The sequence below is a fragment of the Triturus cristatus genome, chromosome 8 (assembly GCF_964204655.1).
Source record: "Triturus cristatus chromosome 8, aTriCri1.1, whole genome shotgun sequence".
Lineage (NCBI taxonomy): Eukaryota > Metazoa > Chordata > Amphibia > Caudata > Salamandridae > Triturus > Triturus cristatus.
The window spans coordinates 1,103,519,586-1,103,539,758 of record NC_140591.1 but is presented as its reverse complement, the minus strand read 5'-3'; the positions used below and the strand labels follow the sequence as shown (position 1 = coordinate 1,103,539,758).

Sequence of the window (20,173 nt, the reverse complement as noted above, 5' to 3'; positions counted from 1 at the left end):
GAACAAGCATTGGCATAGCCAATAGGTCTCGCCGTTGGGACCTTATAAGTGTTTAGCCATGCAACAGTTGATGTTGTTGCACCAAGGATATTGTGCTGCATAACTAAATACTTCTAAGGTCCCAAAAGCTAGGCTTATTAGCTATGCCAATGCTTCGAGGTTGACAGCCCTAGCCCTTAGGCCACATCCTGTAATCATCTAACCTTCGGGAAAGTCCACAAAATGTCCCCATTCTGCTGACTTCTCTTGTAATGGATGTTATGTCATTGCAACCCAGACTAACTGAGTTTGTTTGCCGCTGTTGCTTCAGTGAAAAAAAAGTCTCCAAGCAGTGAATATGCGCTATATAAATAATATACCAAATCAAATTATTGTACTTCCGTGACCACTCATCTGAACATCCACGGACTGGCTGCTACTTTTTATCTAGAAGTCACTAACAAAAAGTGAAAGGTGCACATACTATACGTAACATTCTCACTCAGGTCACAACCTTGCATGCGTAACTTAAATGCATTTGGACATCACATACCGCAACTAAACCACAGACGTGTGAGTCAGAAAATTACATCTGTCACTTGTTCACATCAAGGGCACAGAACTGCAGAAGACTCGCCAATTAAGTTAGCTCCTTCCAAGCAAGATATTCAAAGGTGTGTGTGTGTGTGTGTGTGCATGCTTGTGTGTGTGTGCACGTGCATGTCCCCGCGTGTCTCCGCCTCTTGATAGTGTGTCAGGGCATGTCATACCTCAAAGATGTAAACCTCCGCCTCCTTTGCATCTCTCAGAAGATCACTTGGAGACTACCATGTGTCATGTCCCCTAGCCGTGGGCAGGTCAAGAGAGGAAGATGACGCTCCACTAGACCTCCACTTCTACTCGGCATGGACAAAGTCACAAGGGGCCTGATGCCAGCCAATGCATCAAGAAAAGGGACAACCTATGTTCCACCATGGCAAGGTTCTCAAGTTCTTCAGCCTACCTTAACCTTCAAAGACACAATCTTCCATGTCAAGAGCCCCAACATCATGGTGTCAGGCCAAGTCCGTTGAGGTGGGGCACAATATGCCTAGGGCTTCAGGAAATTGACCTGCCTGTGATCATCTTCACAGTTATTGCTCCTTTGCAACATCTATAGACTTCATTGTGAGGTTACTTAACATTTAGTCCTTTTCCTTGGTTGTTAGTGTTTTTGCGGTGCGTCTTCATTATAGAGGTCACTGTGTATTTCTGGCACTGTGCCACTGCCCTTATTTTGGGCGCCCGCATTACAGGTGCCTAGCAGTGGATACCAGCGCCAGCCGTAGTGCTATATTTTGTATCAGACACCTCAGTGTTTCCTTGACCTCCCTTCAACTGTCCTAACAGTGCAGTAGTCCAGCAAGAGAAATGGGGGGAAGAGTGTCTCAGAAATCCACACATAATATATTATACCACTTGAGTCCTGCTGTCCTCCCCTGCTTCTACACGTCCTCCTAAGCAAATACAAAATACTGTCACCTGCCTATGCTGCCCTCCCCCGCAACACATCCCCTCGCACCTGCAAACTACAAAATAACAGCTGATTGCTCCTGTTCCTCCTCCTTCACCACCCAACACAGACGCAAAACACAGGAGACAGGTTTGGTGCCTCTCCCAATGACACGGAGCTGAAGTTCAGACTAAAAAAAACAAAATAAAGAAAGGGCGGCTGCAGGGTCAGAATGAAAGCAGCCTGTACTGGCGTCACTGCTTCTGTAAGGGCGAGTCTAACTTTGGTACCGCGGGCTTCTCATAGGAAGTGGAAGGATCAGAACCCAGCATCCGTACAGTTTAAATAAACTAATGTAATCTAAGCACTGGAAAACTGAAATAAAAAGAATTTCATTCAAATAAAGCTAAGAAGAGGGCAATATATTTAATAGGCAATAGGACCATAGTCATGAAAGGCATTGGTATTTTACATGTCTATTTAGGATTTGTGTTTAGTGTCGATTACACCAGTTAGCAGTCTGAGCGCTACACACAAGGCACAGACTTAAACAGAATTTTTATGAATGCATAGGCATGCACAGTGTATATGTTGCATATGCCTCAAGTGTGTATTTTTAAGAATGTGTGTACTCCTTGGAAAACAAGGCTTTAGATTAGAGGTGAAAGAGGGGGAAATAGTGGAGCAAAAGCCGGACAAGCACATGAAATGAATTTGGAGATGAACCCTTTCTATGGCTTGATATTTTCTTTTAAGATAGCAAAACAAATCCACATACAATCGTTCAAAACCAAGATTTCTTCTTGCTGAAAGTACAAAATCATTTCCACTGCAGGGTAACGACGGGCTGGGTAGACACTGTACAACAAAAAAGTGATGGATGTAAAGGCAAACAAAAGCAATTTCCCAGGGAGGACAATGCAAACAGCCAGCCTGGCGTGAAAAAAATACTTTACAAAAAAAAATGAGGAAAGGAACACTGGGGAGGGTGGGGTGGAATGCCTAAGCAGTATGGGAGGGGACTTGAAAGCTACGGAGGGGAAGCAAACACTACACGAAGAGCCGGCAAGTAAGTTAAAACAACAGCGACCGCGAGCAGGCAAATGTAAACAAGCACGCGCAGCCAAGCTAATTACAAACAGATGGCCCAATGCGCGCAGCTGCTCGCTCCCGCAAGATGGATGCCGCCACACACACGAGTGTGAGGAAAAGTACAGACCGATTTCTAAAGGTCATCTCCTAGAGCAGCACAGGCGCACTGCGCTATGCTCGACCTAAAAATATGAGGGTACTCTTGTTCTTTCCACCACCAAATCAGCTACAAGATATCCATGACACCCTCCTGCTTAAGTTAGGGGTGACCACTATTACATAGCTGGGAATTAAGTTGTGCCAGTATATTGCTCAAGTTGTAATAATTAACTACTCTGCCCTCAAAGATAAAAAAAAAAAAACTAACCAAGCCATTTTACATGGATGATCAGAGTGGCAGGTATTACAATTAACATTCTCCCTGGCATACCTTTTTTCTATCAAACCCATGTACACTAAACCAAGAATAGAAGCAACAAACAAGTTACTTACCATCAGTAATGTTTTTTCTAGTAGAGACTTGATCTAACCGCAGATTACTCACCTTAGACTATTCCCCCAGGTCTAAAGACTGGATCCAGAAAATCTTGAGTAGTACCTCTGTGCACCAGTAGGGGGGGTGTCGTTTGGCTCAGAGTCGGCTGCGTCATAAGAGACATTATGGTGCCTATATAAGCACCACCCCGGCACGCCATCATCAGTTTTTTTCATGACTAGTTCCAAACCCAAAACACAGAGCCATGTAAAAAAAAAAAAAATAATAATTGAATTCTTGGACCACTGTGCAGTGTCTAAAGGGATTTTTTAGGAAAAGAGCCCAGTTCACAAAGCAGGGGGATGGGAGGGTCAGTGAGGAATCTGCGATTAGAGTCTCTATCATAAAAGACATTACCAAAGGTAAGTACCTTATCACCTGAAAAAGACTTCTAACAGTAATATAGATACTCAACTAATACCTCCCAGGAGGTGGGTCTGCTAACTAGTTCAGACCAAAAGGTTCTAGAGGACCGAACAGACGAAATGTCCATTACAACAGACGGACTGTCCAAGCAGTTGTGCTTTGTGAATGTATGTAGGACGTCCACATGGCATTTTGGCAGTTGTCCAGGACATGTACTCCCCGCACTAACAGTAGTGCAGGTTTGGGCCATGGTAGAGTGAGCCCTCAGTGGGTTACTTCTACGGCAATGCATAGCAGGCTTTATGCAGATTAGTATCCATTTGGAGATGGACAACCTCGCTGATCGAAAAATCTCAACTGTGGTCGCTCAAACACCATGATAGAAAGTAGAGTGAGCGCAGGTTAGGCTGTAGGACCCTGACCTGTTGCTGCAACAGATCATCTCAAAGAGGCAGCCTGACTGGAGGACAGATGCACATGCTCAATAGTTCTGAATACCATACTTTACATGCCGAATCCTGAGCCACTATGATGATTTGGGCCCGGTTGTCCTGAGCTTCTTAAGAACTCTGGGCAGCGGTGGTATGGAGTAAAGGCGTACAGGAATCCTAAGTTCCACTTGAGGTGGAACACATCACAGAGTGAGAAGCACTTTGGAAACTCCTGTGCGCACAAGTACTGACATTGTGCGTTCTCTGCGGTGGTGAAAAGATAGAGCCATGGTTCTCCCCAGTCTCTGAAGAATCCTTACACTATCTCCAGATGTAGACACCATTCGTGATCTGCGAGGCATTAACTGCGGAGTTCATTCACCCCGATGTTCAGAGATCCCACCAGGTGTTATAGGACCAGGAAAATGTCCTGATGTTCCTGCCTTGTCCAGAGGTAAAGAGCCTCCAGGCACAGAGACCACAACCCCACCTGCATGGTTTGCTGTAGTACCAGATGGCTGTGGTGTTGTCCGTGAACACCAGAATCAGCCTTCCTTTGATGGCTGGAAGGCTTTCAATGCCAAGCATTTAGCTCACAAGTCCAACAAGTTGATGTGGAGCTGATATTCCATCAGAGACCAGAATCCTCTGATCTCCACCTTTCCCAGATGGCCGCCCCCAACACGGGAGAGACGCATCTGTCACCACTGAGAGTTCTAGGTAGGAGGGGGAGAGGGGTCTGTCACTGATCCAGTCACGGTACCATATTCACCAATGCAGACCTTTGGCAGTTCCCTCCAATATCTGGAACAGATCAGAAAGATTCCCCAAATGCTGCGCCCACTGGGAACTGAAGCCTGACTGCAGACCCCTTATATGCCATTGGACGTGTTGTATCAGCAGAATGCAGGAGGCCATGAGACTCAGCAGCCTCACAATCTGTCTCACCGAAATCCAGGATAGAGGCCGAAACATGTGCATCATAGACTGAATATTCCGGACTCATCCCTCCAGAGGATAGGCATGGACTGCACTGTGTCCAGAATGGCTCAGATGAAAGTTAGCATCCGAGAGGGAGTTAGGTGTAATCTTTGACATGTTGATAGGGAACTCCAGCAAATGCCAAAGACTCTCCTTATTCTGGAGATGGGAGACAACAGCCTAGGGTAAGCCCGCCTTCAACAGCCAGTCTTCGGCGTAGGGGAAGATTGGAACCCCTAACCTCAACTGAGCTACAACGACCACCATCACTTTCGTGAACATTCTAAGGGCACTGGGAGGCCAAAGGTGAGCACAGCGAACTGAAAATGCTTGTGGCCTACCATGAACCAGAGATAACGTCTGTGAGCCGGCAGGACTGGATTGTGGAAATATGCGTTCTGCATATCCAGCGCTATCATTTAGTCTCCATCTCCAGGATTCAAGGTAGACACAGCCTAAGCCTGCTTAAGCATCTTGAATTTTTCTTTTCAGGAGGCGTTGAGAGGGCTCGGATCTAGTATAGAGGGGAGGACTTCGTCGTTCTTCAGCACTAGAAAGTAGCAGGAATAACAACCATGGCCTACTTCACCCGGAGGCACCCGCTCAATGGCTCCTTGGGCCAAAAGAACCTGCACATTTTGAAGAAGAAAGGAGAGATGGTTCTCCATCAGCCATTCTTGAGATTGTGGGAGGGGTGTAGGCGTTTCCAAAATGGTAGGACGTGCCCCTTCTGCACGATCTGAAGCACCTATTTATCAGATGTAATATTAGACCATTAGGGCAGGTAGTGCCCGATTCTGCCGTCAATGGGATGGCTGTACTGGATTGAGGGAACGCTAAAAGGGCTTGGAGGCTGAGGCAGCAGGAAGTGCGAGGTAATGGGCATCCCACTGGGTTTGGCACTCGTGTCCTTTTTGGGCTCCACAGCCTTGCCCTCAAAAGGACTGGGCAGGCTGTTGGACTGGGTATGGTTGGAACAACCAAAGATGCCCCTTCCACTTCTGCGAAGGGCAAAAGGACTGCTGTTGAGGCCGGGTCGCGAGGGAGAGGGCAAAGCGTCAGGCAGTGACCATGCTCTTGCGAAAGTGTTCGAGCACTATATCAGCCATGTCGCCAAATAGGAGGGAGCCATAAAAGGGCATGTCAATCAATGAAGACTGGACATCTGCCGAGAACCCAGTGGACCATAACCCAGCGTGGCGACAGTGCCATCTTAGAAACCATAGCTGTAACCAGGAAGTCCATGGTGTTGAGTCCACACTGGATGGCAAAATGTGTTGCATCCCTGCTGTTCACCAAAGCCTGGTTGAGGATGCTGCGGCCTTCCTTGGGCAGCATGGGAAGCAGCCGTGAAACCGAATTCCACAAGGCGTAGGAGTAGAGGTCCAAGAGACATGCAGTATTCACAGACTACAGGGCTAGGCTTTGCAAGAAAAGATGTGCTTCTCAAAGACTTTCAGTTTCTTGGATTCCATATTCAGTTGTGTGGTAGGGAACGCCCTGGGGTTGACCTTTGCTTTTCAGGCCCGCAACACCAGGCCCTCAGAAGAGGGGTGCTGGAGTGGAACGGCTGGGTCTTCCGGGGTGGGACAGTACAGACAGGCAAATATTCGATGCATAGGAGCCCACTGTGCAGGGTTGCACCCAGGCCCCCAGGAGCATGTCAGCACTCGTTATGGTGTCAGGGGGTCAAAGATGGTGTGAATTGGTTCAGGCAGGCATTGCTCAGGGAAACTTGGGCCCTGGCACCGGCTCCAGTGGGGGAGTGCAGGAGTAGGGCCTGGAAGTAGGATGTCAAGAAGGTGAAGCCAAAGAGAGCTTTGACGACGACTTCTTGTACATTGACTTACCCAACTTCGGCAAGGAGGCCTTGGAATGGGAAGACTATCGATCATGGGAACGGCCCTGAGATCTTCTATGGGAAGAAAAACGGGACCAGGCACAGAAACTTCTTTTGCAGCTCAGCTAGGAGTTTCATGGTCCGCTTGCAAATTGTCTTTGGGTGCCTCAACTACCACTTGGAGCAGGCCTTGGGGTTGAGACCCGACCCAAGGCACCACAGAAAAAGCAAGTGGGGATCGGGCACAAACATCTGCCTGTAGCAATCCCCACAAGGCTTGAACACTGAAGGTTTAACAGGAGACATGATGACATAGCACATTGGGAGCAAAGGTCAAATATGTCGACAAAAAGTTGGCAAAAAATGACCAAAGTAGCTCCCTGGATCCATGCTGCTAGCACTGAATGAAAGGAACCGATCTCACCACACTAGTGCAGTGCCCATATTGATGCTGCAATGCCATTTCCAAAGCAGAGCCGAACAACGCCATCTACCGAGCACGTAGAGGTATTGACCAAGACTGACACCAGGGGAATATTCTCTGGTGAGGAATCAGCGGGTAGAAATCATATGTACTATGCGGTTAGAAACACATGTACAGGTCAGCAACACAGAGAGGATGAGGCATATCATACATATAAGCCTATCACGAGGCCCTGCTTCTGTGATACCTGGTTGTAATGGTAAAAATTAAGACAGAAAAACTATGTTGTGAAATAGATCACTTAATAATACAGGACTTCTGATATTTTATTAGAATTGGACAAATCAGCAGATTTTTCTTTAAGGAACTGCAGAGCTCCAGGCACGTTAACACATTTGTTATGACATTGTTCCACATTAGGGAAATACTGGGAAGGGGTTCTGAAAGAACAAGACGACGTGTTATCGAGAGAGAGACAGGGGCAGTACTGCTGGGACACACACTAAATAGACAAATGATTGTGTAAGTCTTTAAAAGGCAAACTGACAATAGCTTTGACAGCCGCGACACAATCTATCCTAGTGAAATGGTGAAGGATTCACCCACGGAACAAACAGATTAGATAACTAGGACGTGGCACATACTTGGAAAAAAATCACTCAGATTGCAAAGGTTCACAGGTAGATGTATCCATCAAAAAACATCCTTTTCTGTCACTCATTCTGAGTCCCATCCACCCCCAAAGACATACTCGCCAGACGAGCTCCACAGCACACAGTCAAGCTAAAATGTATTGCGATATTTCCAATGTTGTGATTGTTCTGCTGTTGCTTATTGGTCGAAGAGCCAGGTCTTGAGTTGTCTCCTGAAGGTCAGCAGGTCTTCGATTTGTCGCAGGTAGAGGGGGAGGGTGTTCCAGGTCCTGGCGGCGCGATGGGAGAAGGATCTGCCTCCGGAAGTAGTTCTCCGGATGCGTGGGACCGTTGCCAGGGTGTGGTCAGCGGAGCGGAGTTTCCTGTTGGGTACGTAGAGGGAGAGTCGACTGTTGAGATAGGCTGGGCTGGTTTTGTGGAGTGCCTTGTGTGTGTGGATCAGGAGCTTGAAGGAGATGCTTTTGTCGACGGGGAGCCAGTGCAGGTTCCTCAGGTGGGAGGTGATGTGGTCGCGGCGTGGGATGTCGAGGATCAGGCGTGCAGAGGCGTTCTGGATTCTCTGTAGTCTGTTGATGAGCTTGAACGAGGCTCCGGCGTAGAGGGCATTTCCGTAGTCGAGTCTGCTGCTGACTAGGGCCTGGGTGACTGTTTTCCTTGTGTTTGTCGGGATCCATCTGTAGATCTTGCGGAGCATGCGGAGGGTGTTGAAACAGGTGGAGGAGACTGCGTTTACTTGTTTGGTCATGGAGAGTTTTGAGTCGAGGATGACTCCCAGGTTGCGTGCGTGGTCGGTGGGACCCCAGTGACGTGGGCCACCAAGAATCGTCCCATGCGGATGGGTTGGACACGAAGAGGAGGATTTCAGTCTTGTCTATGTTCAGTTTGAGGCAGCTGTCCTCCATCCAGTCTACGACGGCCTTCATTCCCTGGTGGAGGTTGGATTTGGCAGTGAGGGGGTCCTTGGTGAGGGAGAGGATCAGCTGAGTGTTGTCGGCGTAGGAGATTATGTTGAAGTCGTGCTGTCGGGAGATGTGTGCTAGTGGTGCCATGTAGACGTTGAATAGTGTCGGGCTGAGGGAGGATCCTTGAGGGACGCCGCAGATGATCTCGGAGGCCTCGGAACGGAACGGGGGGAGGCGGACTCTCTGAGTTCTGCCGGAGAGGAAGGAGGTGGTCCAGTCCAGGGCCTTGTCTCGGATCCCTGCGACATGGAGGCGCGTGCGTAGTGTGCGGTGGCAGACGGTGTCGAAGGCGGCAGAGAGATCCAGGAGGATGAGGGCCGCTGTCTCGCCGTTGTCTAGTAGGATCCTGATGTCGTCTGTGGCGGCGATTAGGGCGGTTTCGGTGCTGTGGTTGCTGCGGAATCCTGAATGGGATGGGTCCAGGATGTTGTTGTCTTCGAGGTGACGGGTGAGCTGGGTGTTTACTATCTTCTCGATTACTTTAGCTGGGAACGGAAGCAGGGAGATGGGTCGGAAGTTCTTGAGGTCGCTCGGATCCGCCTTGGGTTTGTTCAGTAGGGCGTTGATCTCTGCGTGCTTCCAGTTCTCTGGGAAGGTGGCGGTCTCGAAGGAGAGGTTGATGACTTTGTGCAGGTGGGGTGCGATGGAATTACTGGCTTTGTTGAAGATGTGGTGCGGGAGAGGGTCGGACGGGGATCCGGAGTGGATTGTTCCCATGGTCTTGATTGTGTCCTCGATGCTCACGTTGGCCCAGGCTGTCAGGGTGTCGTGGGCAAAGGAGTGTGGTGGGTTTGGTGCGGTCGGCAGGGGTCGTCCGGGGTCTGAAGCGGTTATGGATGTCGGTGATTTTCCGGTGAAAGAAGGCGGCGAGGGAGTCGCACAGAGCTTGCGATGGTGGGATGTCGTTGGCATTGGAGCTGGGGTTGGAGAGTTCCTTCACGATGGTGAAGAGCTCCTTGCTGTTGTGTGTGTTTTTGTCAAGGCGGTCTGTGAAGGAGGTCCTTTTGGCGGTCCTGATGAGGTCGTGGTGGTTGCGGATGGCGTCTTTGCGGGCTGCGCAGCTGTCTGGCGTCTTGTCGCTGTGCCATATGTTCTCCAGTTTCCGGCAGTTGCGTTTTGAGTCTAGGAGTTCTGGGGTGAACCAGCTGACTTTTCTGCTGGTGTCTCTGCTGGTGGGATTTTTCAGCGGGGCGACGGTGTTGGCGCAGTCGTTCATCCACCGTTCGAGGGTGAGTGCACCCTCATCGGGGTTGGTGGGGTTCGTCGGAGGGTTGAGTGCGAGGCTTGTCTGTAGTTGTTCTTGGGTGATTTTGCCCCAGCAGCGGCGGGGGGTCTGTAGTGTGTGAGGGGTTTTCGGAAGGAAAAGTGGATGCAGCGGTGGTCTGTCCAGGTGAGTTCGGAGGCGTGGCTGAAGGTGACGTGTGGGCTTGAGGCGAAGATGGCATCTAGCGTGGGGCCGGCGATGTGGGTCGGCGTCGTGACGAGCTGTTTCAGTCCGAGGTTAGCGAGGTTGTCGATCAGGGTGGAGGAGTTACTGTCGTTGTTGTTCTCCAGGTGATTGTTCAGGTCTCCGAGGAGGATGTAGTCGGTGGAGGTCAGCGCGTGCGAGCTGATGAGGTCGGTGATGGAGTCGCAGAATTGAGGCCGGGGTCCTGGCGGTCTGTAGACGAGGGTGCCTCTAAGGGTGGTCTTGGGGTCCGTGTGGATCTGAAAGTGCATGTGTTCGGCGGTGCTGAGGGTGTCGTTGGTGTTTGTTGAGACCCTGATGGTGTTTTTGTGGACGATGGCGATTCCTCCTCCGGCCCTGTTGGTGCGGTCTCTGCGGGTGATCTTGTACCCGTCTGGGATTTCTATGGCAATGTCTGGCGAGGAGGTTTCGTTCATCCAGGTCTTGGTTAGGAAGGCGACGTCTGGTTATGCGGTGTCGAGTAGGTCCCAGAGTTCGACGGCGTGTTTGTGTGCGGAGTGGATGTTGATCAGGATGCATCTAAGCTGGTTGGGTTCCGTCGTGGCAGGCGTCTTGGCGCTTTCGCGGCAGGAGAAGCTACAGTTCCGGCAGGTGAAGGGGCCGTGGGTGCGCCTTGGGGCGGCCTTGCAGCAGGTGAGGGTCCTTCCTGGGTTGAGAGCGACGAGGGTGTTGGCATCATAGCGGAGGCAGACTTCGTGGCTGCTGCCGGGGCCAGGAGTTGTGGTGCTGGGCACGGTCCAGGCGAGGACGGGCACAGACGGGCATGCCTTAGGCGTGCCTGCTGTGCGTGGCCGCACAGCGCCCGCCATATATGGGGACGTGGGGAGGGAGGAGCCGCTGGGAGGCGAGGGACGGGTGGAGCGAAGGGGCGCGGCGGGGGCGCGGAGGGGGCGGGGCCGCAGGGGAGGCAGCGGCGGGGACGGGGGACAGGAGACCGGAGCGGGGCACGGACTCGATAAGGGGGAACAGAAAAGAGCACAAGGGGTACAAAATCAAAGGGCACAGAAGGCACAAAGGTCAGCACAGGGGTACAATATGAACGGAGGCACATAAGTTGGCGAGGGGTACCGAAAAAAAGGGGGCACAGAAGCAAAGCAGCGAGCGGGGGGCAGGGGGCACAGACAGTTACAGGCACAAAGCGGGTACAAACCTAAGGCCACCACTGGTCACCAGGGATGAGGCGCAGGTGGAAGCCTGTGGGTGGTGGAGGGCCTCGATATCACCGGCGGCAGCAGGAACAGCAGGAGCAGGGGTGCTGGCGGAGCTGCAGCGGGGGGTGTGGGGGGGAGGGGGGGAGCGACCTACCAGGAAGGTCAAGGGTCGCTCTTTAAAAAACCTAAACAACGGAAGGACTTTTGGGATGTTATCTGATCAATCTGCTCCACCAGGCTCAAAAAAAATGTTTTATTAAAAAATGCAGGAATATTAATTTACAGGACACATTACCCCAGTCAGCAGCCTAATGCAGAAAAAGCAGTAATAATTTGAGGAGCGTGGTGCACAACCACAAAATTTTTCATATGCAACATCCCCAATGACGAACTTCAGGCTAAACCAATCAGAAGGCTAAGCATATATATCTCAATATTTATTCACCTGTCGATATTATGGACATTGCAGAACCACCCATGCCAATTCCATCTTTAAGTGCATAAAAAACCTAAACAACGGAAGGACTTTTGGGATGTTATCAGATCAATCTGGTCCACCAGGCTCAAAAAAAATGTTTCATTAAAAAATGCAGGAATATCAATTTACAGGACACTTTACCTCAGTCAGCAGCCTAATGTAAAAAAAGCAGTAATAATTTGAGGAGCGTGGTGCACAACCACGACATTTTTCATATCCAACATCTCTATTGACTAACTTCAGGTTAAACCAATCAGAAGGCTAAGCATAATTATCTCAATATTTACTCACCTGTCGATATTACGGACATTGCAGAACCACCCATGCCAATTCCATCTTTAAGTGCATGAGTTTTACTTTTGTCTTCATCAGGCTTACTTATAAGTGATGATTGGGTGGGAGATTGCATCATCGGTATTTTTTTCTGTTGAGAAAAACAAATCCCGATTTAAATTTTTCATAATCGCTCAATGAAGCAGACTTAAGAAGTTGTGAGCAAAGCACTACTCACTTCACCTGCAATTCACCAATTCCACAAATAATTTTAAATTTAATTCAATTCAAATTTTTGTTGTCCGAATCAATAAGATTTTGTGATAAGGTTTATATGTATAGCTTCAACAAGTCTGGCACATTCCAACACTGGCATTAGTGATACCTTTTTAGCCTGCTGCTTTTATATATTTACTTTCTGCTCTTCATGAATGAGGATTAAAAGAGATTTTGGAAGGGACTTCACTTACCCATACAAGAGTAAGCCGATTGCTATAGACAGGGGGTGGGGACTTGTAACTTATACAATTTAGTATATTTACACTATGAGTCTGTGAATACTGATAAGTAGTAAACTTATTCAAAAGTGTAAGTTACTGTTGTGAACCAGATCCATATTGTGCCTGTTAGCGGTGGGTGAACTCACATAAATGCACATTACCCCATTGTAGCTCAGCTACCCAAAAAAAGAGGGTAGATTCTGGTAAATACATAAAACCGATTTCCAATCTGGAATTTAAGTTCAATGGTTTTATGTAGTTTTAGTAATTGGCAGATAGGAAGATGGGAATCTCTTGGTGTGCTAATTTACAACAAATGAGAAATTAAGTCACATGCAACAAGTTTGTGTAAGCCATTATCTTTTTATTAACTAATAATGTAAAAGGAATAACAATATTTATATTCAAGCCAATATAAAACCAAGCATTATATTCAAGATACAAGAGTCATTTTGAAAAGGTCTCACATTATGCTACTGTTACAGTAGCAAAGTGGAATGGAGTGGCAAGAATATTTCATACACTGCAATTAAATATTGAGAGAAAAATGGGAGCTGAATAGTTGCTGCTTTCTGGCTAAACCGGTGCTGAAGGGTATAAGAATAACATTTTCCAATGGATAGGCACTCAAAACAAAGCAGACGAAATCTTGATAGACTATTTTTTAGATACATTCCCTGGCTTTCCTGACAGATGGTTCTTGTCAATCCAACACCCTAGGGCTTTCACCAGGCGTGGGGTTACGCGGACGATGTCGTAGAAGGATCCTCTTGATTGGACCCAATCCTTGTCCAGTTCTTCTTGAGTTGGGCGCGTCATGAGACGTCTGAAAGGAACTAGTGGTATGCAAGACGACGTCATTCCCAAAAGGGATTTGTAAAGTTGGACCGAAAGAAACTTTTTTCTTCTTATGGAATTTGCCAGATTGAGAAGTCGCTGTTGACGTTCTTCCGCAGGACCTGCTTTGTAGGAGACTGTGTCTAAATGAGCTCCGAGGAAGCCAAGTTTTTTTTAGACAGAATTTGATTGGATTTTTGTAGGTTGATCATAAGACACAATCTCTTGAAGCGAGTAGTGCAAACTTTTGTGGACTTTATTGCTTCTGTTTCGGACGGAGCCTTGATCAGCCAGTCGTGCAGATATGGAAAGACTTGATGTTGCTCTTGTCTGAGGAACGCTGCAACTGGAGCCAAATGCAAAAAGAACTATTGATGGACAGAATGCAGAACAATGTCATACATTCACCCCAGTACAGAGATCTGGGCCTACATCCATCCGTTTTTTTGCTCACCATGCCATTCCAGTTTGAACCCAGCCATATGCAAATCAGTCTTGACCCTCTGCCTCGTGGGAACAGTCCAGCCTGAACTGTCAAGCCAGTCACTTGGTAAAAACCCTGGGAGCTGACTTCAGACCAAAGGGAAGTACTCTGAATTGGTAGTGGCGTCCGACTACCATAAATCTCAGGTATTTTCTGTGTTTTAAATAAACAGAGATGTGAAAGTAGGCATCCTGGAGGTCTAAGGTTGTCATAAAATTTTGTTTAAGTAGGAGCTTCAGCACCTCTTGCAATGTTATCATTCGGAACGATTGCTTCCTCAAATATAGATTTAGGTTTCGGAAGGCCAAAATCGGTCACTGCTTTAACTTCTTTCTGACCAAGAAGAAACAGGAATAGAAACCTGTGCTCCTGCTGGATAATGGGACCTTTTCTATTGCTCCTTTTTGAAGCATGCTTCTGACATCCTGCTGAAGTGCTTTGAGATGCCTGTGGGCGAAAATTTGAGTAGGGGTTGCGGATGATTTCTGGGTAAACTCTAGTGTGTGTCCGAATTGTACTAGACGAACAACCCACTGGTCCGTAGTGATGGACTGACATTGATGGAGGTAGTGAGTGACATTGCCTCCTAGGTGGGTAGGATGAGTTGGACATAAATGTGAGGAAGACAGAGATGGAGCCGGAGCCTGGGGTGCATCATTGCCAACGGCTAGTATCCTTGCCAGCTCGTGGTGTTTTCCCCCTATTTGGTCTGATGTAGGATGATTGAGGTGGCTGCCTCAGTTGGTACTGAGGCCGGTGTGACTGAGATGACGAAGAGTATGCTGTGTAGCGGTATTGCTGATACCCCCCTCTGTAGGATGGCTGTCCTCGTCTCCTACAACCTCAAATAGAAACTTTTCTGAATTGAAGCGTCCCCAATGACTTGACTGTGTCTGCCTTGATGGTTTTGAGGGCCTCTTCCACATGACTACCGAAAAGAGCTTCCCCATCATATGGAAGGTCCAATATCTTATTCTTAACCACTGGATGGAAAGAGGTGGTTTGAGCCATCCCTGTCTGCGCAAAACTGCAGATCAAGCCAGTTGCCTAAATCCAGTCACAGCGACATCCATAGCTGAATCAATTATCTCACTTGACGCCCTCTCTACTTCATGCAGAATCTTTTTTGCCTCTTCCTTCACATCTTCTGGCAGCTGGTCGATATTTGAGGCAATGTCCTACCACATTTGGTGATCGTAGTGCCCTAGAATCGCCAGGGAATTTGCAGCCTTAACCATTAGTGCAGACATCGCTGAGAACCTTTTGCCAATGGAATCCAGCTGTCTGCCTTCTCTGTCCAGGGGTGCAGATAAAGGTGCCGCAGGATTTTTGGGAGCATTGTTGGGGGGCCTGCATTCCCACCAGGTCTGGTTTTGGGTGACCTGTGAGGCACACTGGGGCGTCATCTATGGTCTTATATTTCTTACCGCTGGCACTGAGGCTGGGTTCTTCATGATACTAATACCTTCATCCCAAATATAATCTAGTATGGGAATAGCTCTTACTGACTTTCGAAAAGGCTCTTTAAAATCGTATAAAAAGCAGTCAGCTTGTTTGGATAGCATATGTAAAGCAATTTTTTTTCGCTGCACCCTCCAACAAGTAGTGAAATCCCGCAATGTCCTCTGGTGGGGAATCTATCGCACGGGGTGTTGGTGAGGCAGGCAATGACATTCTGTAATCGTCCCATTCCGAGGCTGTGTCATGTAATTCCCCTTCCTCATATGAAGAGGCTGGTTCCTGGAGAGGAACAGCTTGTGGAGTACTAGGGACCGATAACACAGCAGGAGTATTTAGTCGTACAGGTGATGTCACCTGAGATGGCGGAGGTCTATTGGCTGGCCCGACGGTGGAAAGCGTTGCCTGTAATCTTGTAGCATGAACTGCAAATCAGATAACAATGCAGCAGGCATCATAACCATTTCTTCAAGAGACTGCTGACGTCCTTGTGCAGGTTGCATAAAATAGGCTTGATCATAGTATTGCTGATCATCCTCCTCGTGCTCATATGGCTCACACTCAACGTGTAATTCGAATGGACTATAAGCATACCCAAACGGACCACTATCTTGTTCGGAATCTTCATCAGCCCCTTCCAGTAGATGAGTTGGTAATAGAGGCGTAATCCTACTGGGCGAAGAGTGCTCTGGTGTAATTTCCACATCCTGTGTCTTTTACGGTGATCTTTTCTTCATAGACGCAACTATCGACGACTGCGTCGACAACGATGTCTTCAGTTCCAAAGATTTTGCCTCAGCCGTCGACGGCGTCGATGGTCGTGACTTCGACGACAGTTGCGGTTTCGTCGACGGTAGAGATCTCACCGATGCCGGTGATTGCTCCTTCGTCGACGGCTTCTTCGCCGATCATATAGTCGACCGTGGCATGCTCGCCGGTGACCTAGTCTACAGTACTTTACTCAACGACGATGTTGCCAACATCGGTTTTGTCGACGACGACGAGTGCTTCGTAGACGATGCTTTCTCCTTAGGTATCAGAAGAATGGGCGACGAAATTGGACCCTGCGTCAACGATGTCAAGGATGTCGTCGACGATGAGAGAGCCATAGAACAAGTTGTCGACGTGCCTGCAGTGCAGCCTCTCGGCGACGAAATGGTTGAAACTCTCTCCTTCACATGAGAACTCACTGATGGCTTGTCAGAAGAGGGTTTTTTGAATGTCACTTTAAGATGAGCTAGAGGTGTATCTGGCTCAGAAACAGTATTAGGTAGCTGCTCTTTTTTGTGAGAGCCTTTACTGCGCTCAGAGGAAGATTCGTGAGAGGACTTCTTGGTGCATTTTTTAACAGGTTCCTTATCTTACTGTGAAGGATCCCTAGCCCTTTTTGAAGAGATTTTAGAAGTTTTAGAGGAGGTTGACTGCTTACTTTCTGAATCTGATACAGGATCAGACCTAGTTTTAAATTTTTGAGGCCAAATTAAAAGACGTCCTTCTCAATCCCTCAATGTTCCGTTTGAGAATGTACGACAAATTTTGCAGCTTGTAACCTTATGAGAAGGGTACAAACAACAAATGCAGTCTTTGTGTCCTCTACATAAAGCCTTTTCTTCAAACAAGTGGCACATTCTCTAAAGAGAGCCTTCTTAGTCTTATCGGCCATAGTTCAGTCAGATTTAGCAATCCACCAACAAATAAGTAATTCCACTCTATTAATGTCAATATAAAGAAGTTAAAGTACTTTCCTGACAGGAAATCCTGAAAACGTCCTTTAGAAGAGAAAACTGAGCAGAGCTCAGGGGAGACTCCCTTAGCACAACGTGCAGTAGATAATCTGAGGTGCTGACCATCTCTCTGGAGGGTTCTAGAGGTGACTGAGGTGATTGGTTGAAGCAGAACATTGGTTCTTTTTTAATAATGACTATGACAGGTTAATAAACTGAGAGGCCTAGGTCTTTCTAGTCTATACCGATTAGTGTACTATTACGTATACTAAGTCTACTACTACTACTATTTTAAATACCGGGGACTCCCATTTCCCTTTCCAATAGAGCATGGATGTGAGAAATTAGTGCAGATGACTGCAACTGTGCTCCATATACAGGTTAGAGTAATACTGTACTATCTAGTCATCACCTTCACAATGATTCTCTTCCAGGTCATGGTTGTGAATCATCCCAGCTTCTTCATTTTTAACTGCTTCTTCCTCATCATGCTTCGGTCTCTACTCACCTCCCCCTAATGTCCTTGAGGGCAGGAGAACCTGGTACAGATTGTGGGGGGCTGTGCTGGTAATGGTGGCATGGGTGGAATTCAATGGATATATGTGCTAGTTACTGTATTGGATGTGGTATGTAATGCTGTGGTTGGGAAACCAGCCTTTGAAAGTTCTCCCTTATCTGTTGTGAAGTATTCAGGAACATTAAAGGCACTTATGATCATAGTTCCTAAGCGAGTCCAGGGAAAAATTAGGTGGCTGTGGAAGCACATTTTTATGTCAATGGTGTTCATATGCCCAGCTACCATTTTTGCCTTTATAATGACAGTCATACTCGTTCTCTGCAAGTTTGTGCTCTTAGTGCGGTATATACTGGATATCTAGCTGCACAGGACTGCATGCAGTTTCTGAAAGTTTGCACAGGTAACTACGTGGACACTTTCAGTTATGACACTTGTAGCCATAAATATGAAAGAGGCATCTCCAGTCACAGTGGGACATGAACATCCTGCAGTATGGTTGTCAATGTGATCTCAATCTATGCCGAACAAGTCACCAACGCAATCATCATGGGCTATTATTAATGTGACTGTTTGTCCATCGTCCACAAAGCTGTTAGAACTGCCATCTTCGGTGCCGTCATCAGCACATTAGACAATAGGACATTCTTGGCTGCCAATGGGATGATTATGAGCAGAACAGATACAGACAGGGTGGTTGATGATGATTTGGTCATCAACAGTGTAGTCTTTCATCAATAAAAGGTCTCCTGATGATTGTTCAGGTTGGAAGTCTCCCGCATCACTGAGGAGCCAGATTTTCTTGCTATTTTTTTTTTTTGCAGCGAGTGCTACGAAGCCTTCTTTCGTTGTCTTGTAGTAAGAACTAGAGATTCTTTCCTTAGTGGAGCATGACTATGCACTTCATTACACAATTTCAATTCAGTTACGTTCTAAACATTTATGTGCCACCTTTGTGGATGTACCTATCGCACAGAATAAGAGCCTGACAAGGGAGCATTCTTTTAAGAGGCAGATTCTTTCTTTTTATATTGAAGAGACCGGGTCAGCCACAGTGAGATGTATTGTGCTTGGGGTACAGGCAGTATAGGTATTGTTCAGGAAAGTCATCCTCAGATCTTTCGCTGTCCACAAGATAAACAATGTTTGAGGAGAGATCTTCTCTCCTTGTTTGTCATGACGACAATTGTAGTTTCCATTGGACCAGAAAAAAAGCTAAATAACCTCTAAAACAACTCACTGTACAGCGGAGCTGGAGCAAAACCTTGCAGAGTTCTATGGGAGTTTGAGAAAGGGTTAAAATCCAGTCTTATGTGGCAGTCTGTAAAGATAGAGCGCAACTCTGATTGAAGAATTCCCTTACACATGAAATGCCATACAAATCTGAGCTTTCGCAGCTTGGGAGGGAAGTAATGTGCTAAGTGCATTCACCTCACTGGCTGAAGGTCAAAACATTTCAAATGATGTGAATATGTTCATAAACACACGCGGTTTGGGCTTATGGTCATTTTAATATCAATCAATCATAGGCATTTGTATAGCGCACTGCTCACCCGGAGGGTCTCAAGGCACTGGGGGGTGGGGGGGGGGGGGGGGGGGGGGGGGGAACGCTACTGCTCGAACAGCCAGGTCTTGAGTTGCTTCCTGAAGGCGAGATGGTCTTGCGTTGTCCGGAGGTGGATGGGGAGGGAGTTCCATGTCTTGGCGGCCAGGTAGGAGAAGGATCTTCCTCCGGCGGTGGCTCTGCGGATGCGGGGGACGGTGGCGAGAGCGAGGCTGGCGGAGCGGAGCTGGCGGGTGGGCTTGTGGAAGGTCAGGCGGCTGTTGAGGAACTTGGGGCCCAGGTCATGGAGGGCCTTGTGTGCGTGGGTGAGGAGTCGGAACGGGATTCTTTTGTTGACGGGGAGCCAGTGCAGGTCTCTCAGGTGTCCGGAGATGTGGCTGTGTCGGGGGATGTCCAGGATGAGTCGTGCTGAGGCGTTCTGGATCCGTTGGAGTTTCTTCTGGAGTTTGGCGGCGGTGCCGGCGTAGAGGGCGTTCCCGTAGTCCAGCCGACTGGTGACGAGGGCCTGGGTGACCGTCTTCCTGGTCTCGGTGGGGATCCACTGGAAGATCCTTCGAAGCATGCGCAGGGTGTTGAAGCATGAAGACGAGACGGCGTTGACTTGTCTGGTCATCGAGAGGGAGGAGTCCAGGATGAAGCCTAGGTTGCGTGCGTGGTCCGTTGGCTTGGGGGTGGCTCCCAGGGCGGGGGGCCACCAGGAGTCGTCCCAGGCGGAGGGTGAGGATCCCAGGATGAGGATATAATATTGTTTATTGCTATTGGAAGTTAATTTGGATTTTTAGCCTGATGAAATTATTATTCAAGACTGTGAATCTATTAAAGATCAAAAGTTGGTGAATGCTGTTCTTCCATTTAACCTTTGGTAAAACATATCTGAGCATTATAAATGTTATTCACTTTTTCTCATTTAAAGTAAAGCATGTCATGTTTTAAGAAGCAAGACAGGATGATTAATCAACAGATGGAT

General features: G+C 47.9%; 1 protein-coding gene across 4 annotated transcripts in view; it reads right to left on the bottom strand.

Moving 5' to 3' along the window:
• Window positions 1-20,173, bottom strand: part of SCML2 (Scm polycomb group protein like 2) — a 752,432-nt gene that overhangs the window by 368,596 nt on the left and 363,663 nt on the right. For all 4 annotated transcript variants that reach the window (XM_085622654.1, XM_085622657.1, XM_085622655.1 and 1 more), the window contains one exon: window positions 12,144-12,276. In XM_085622654.1, the coding sequence (XP_085478780.1) occupies window positions 12,144-12,276 (133 nt within the window). The remainder of the gene's footprint in view (window positions 1-12,143; window positions 12,277-20,173) is intronic.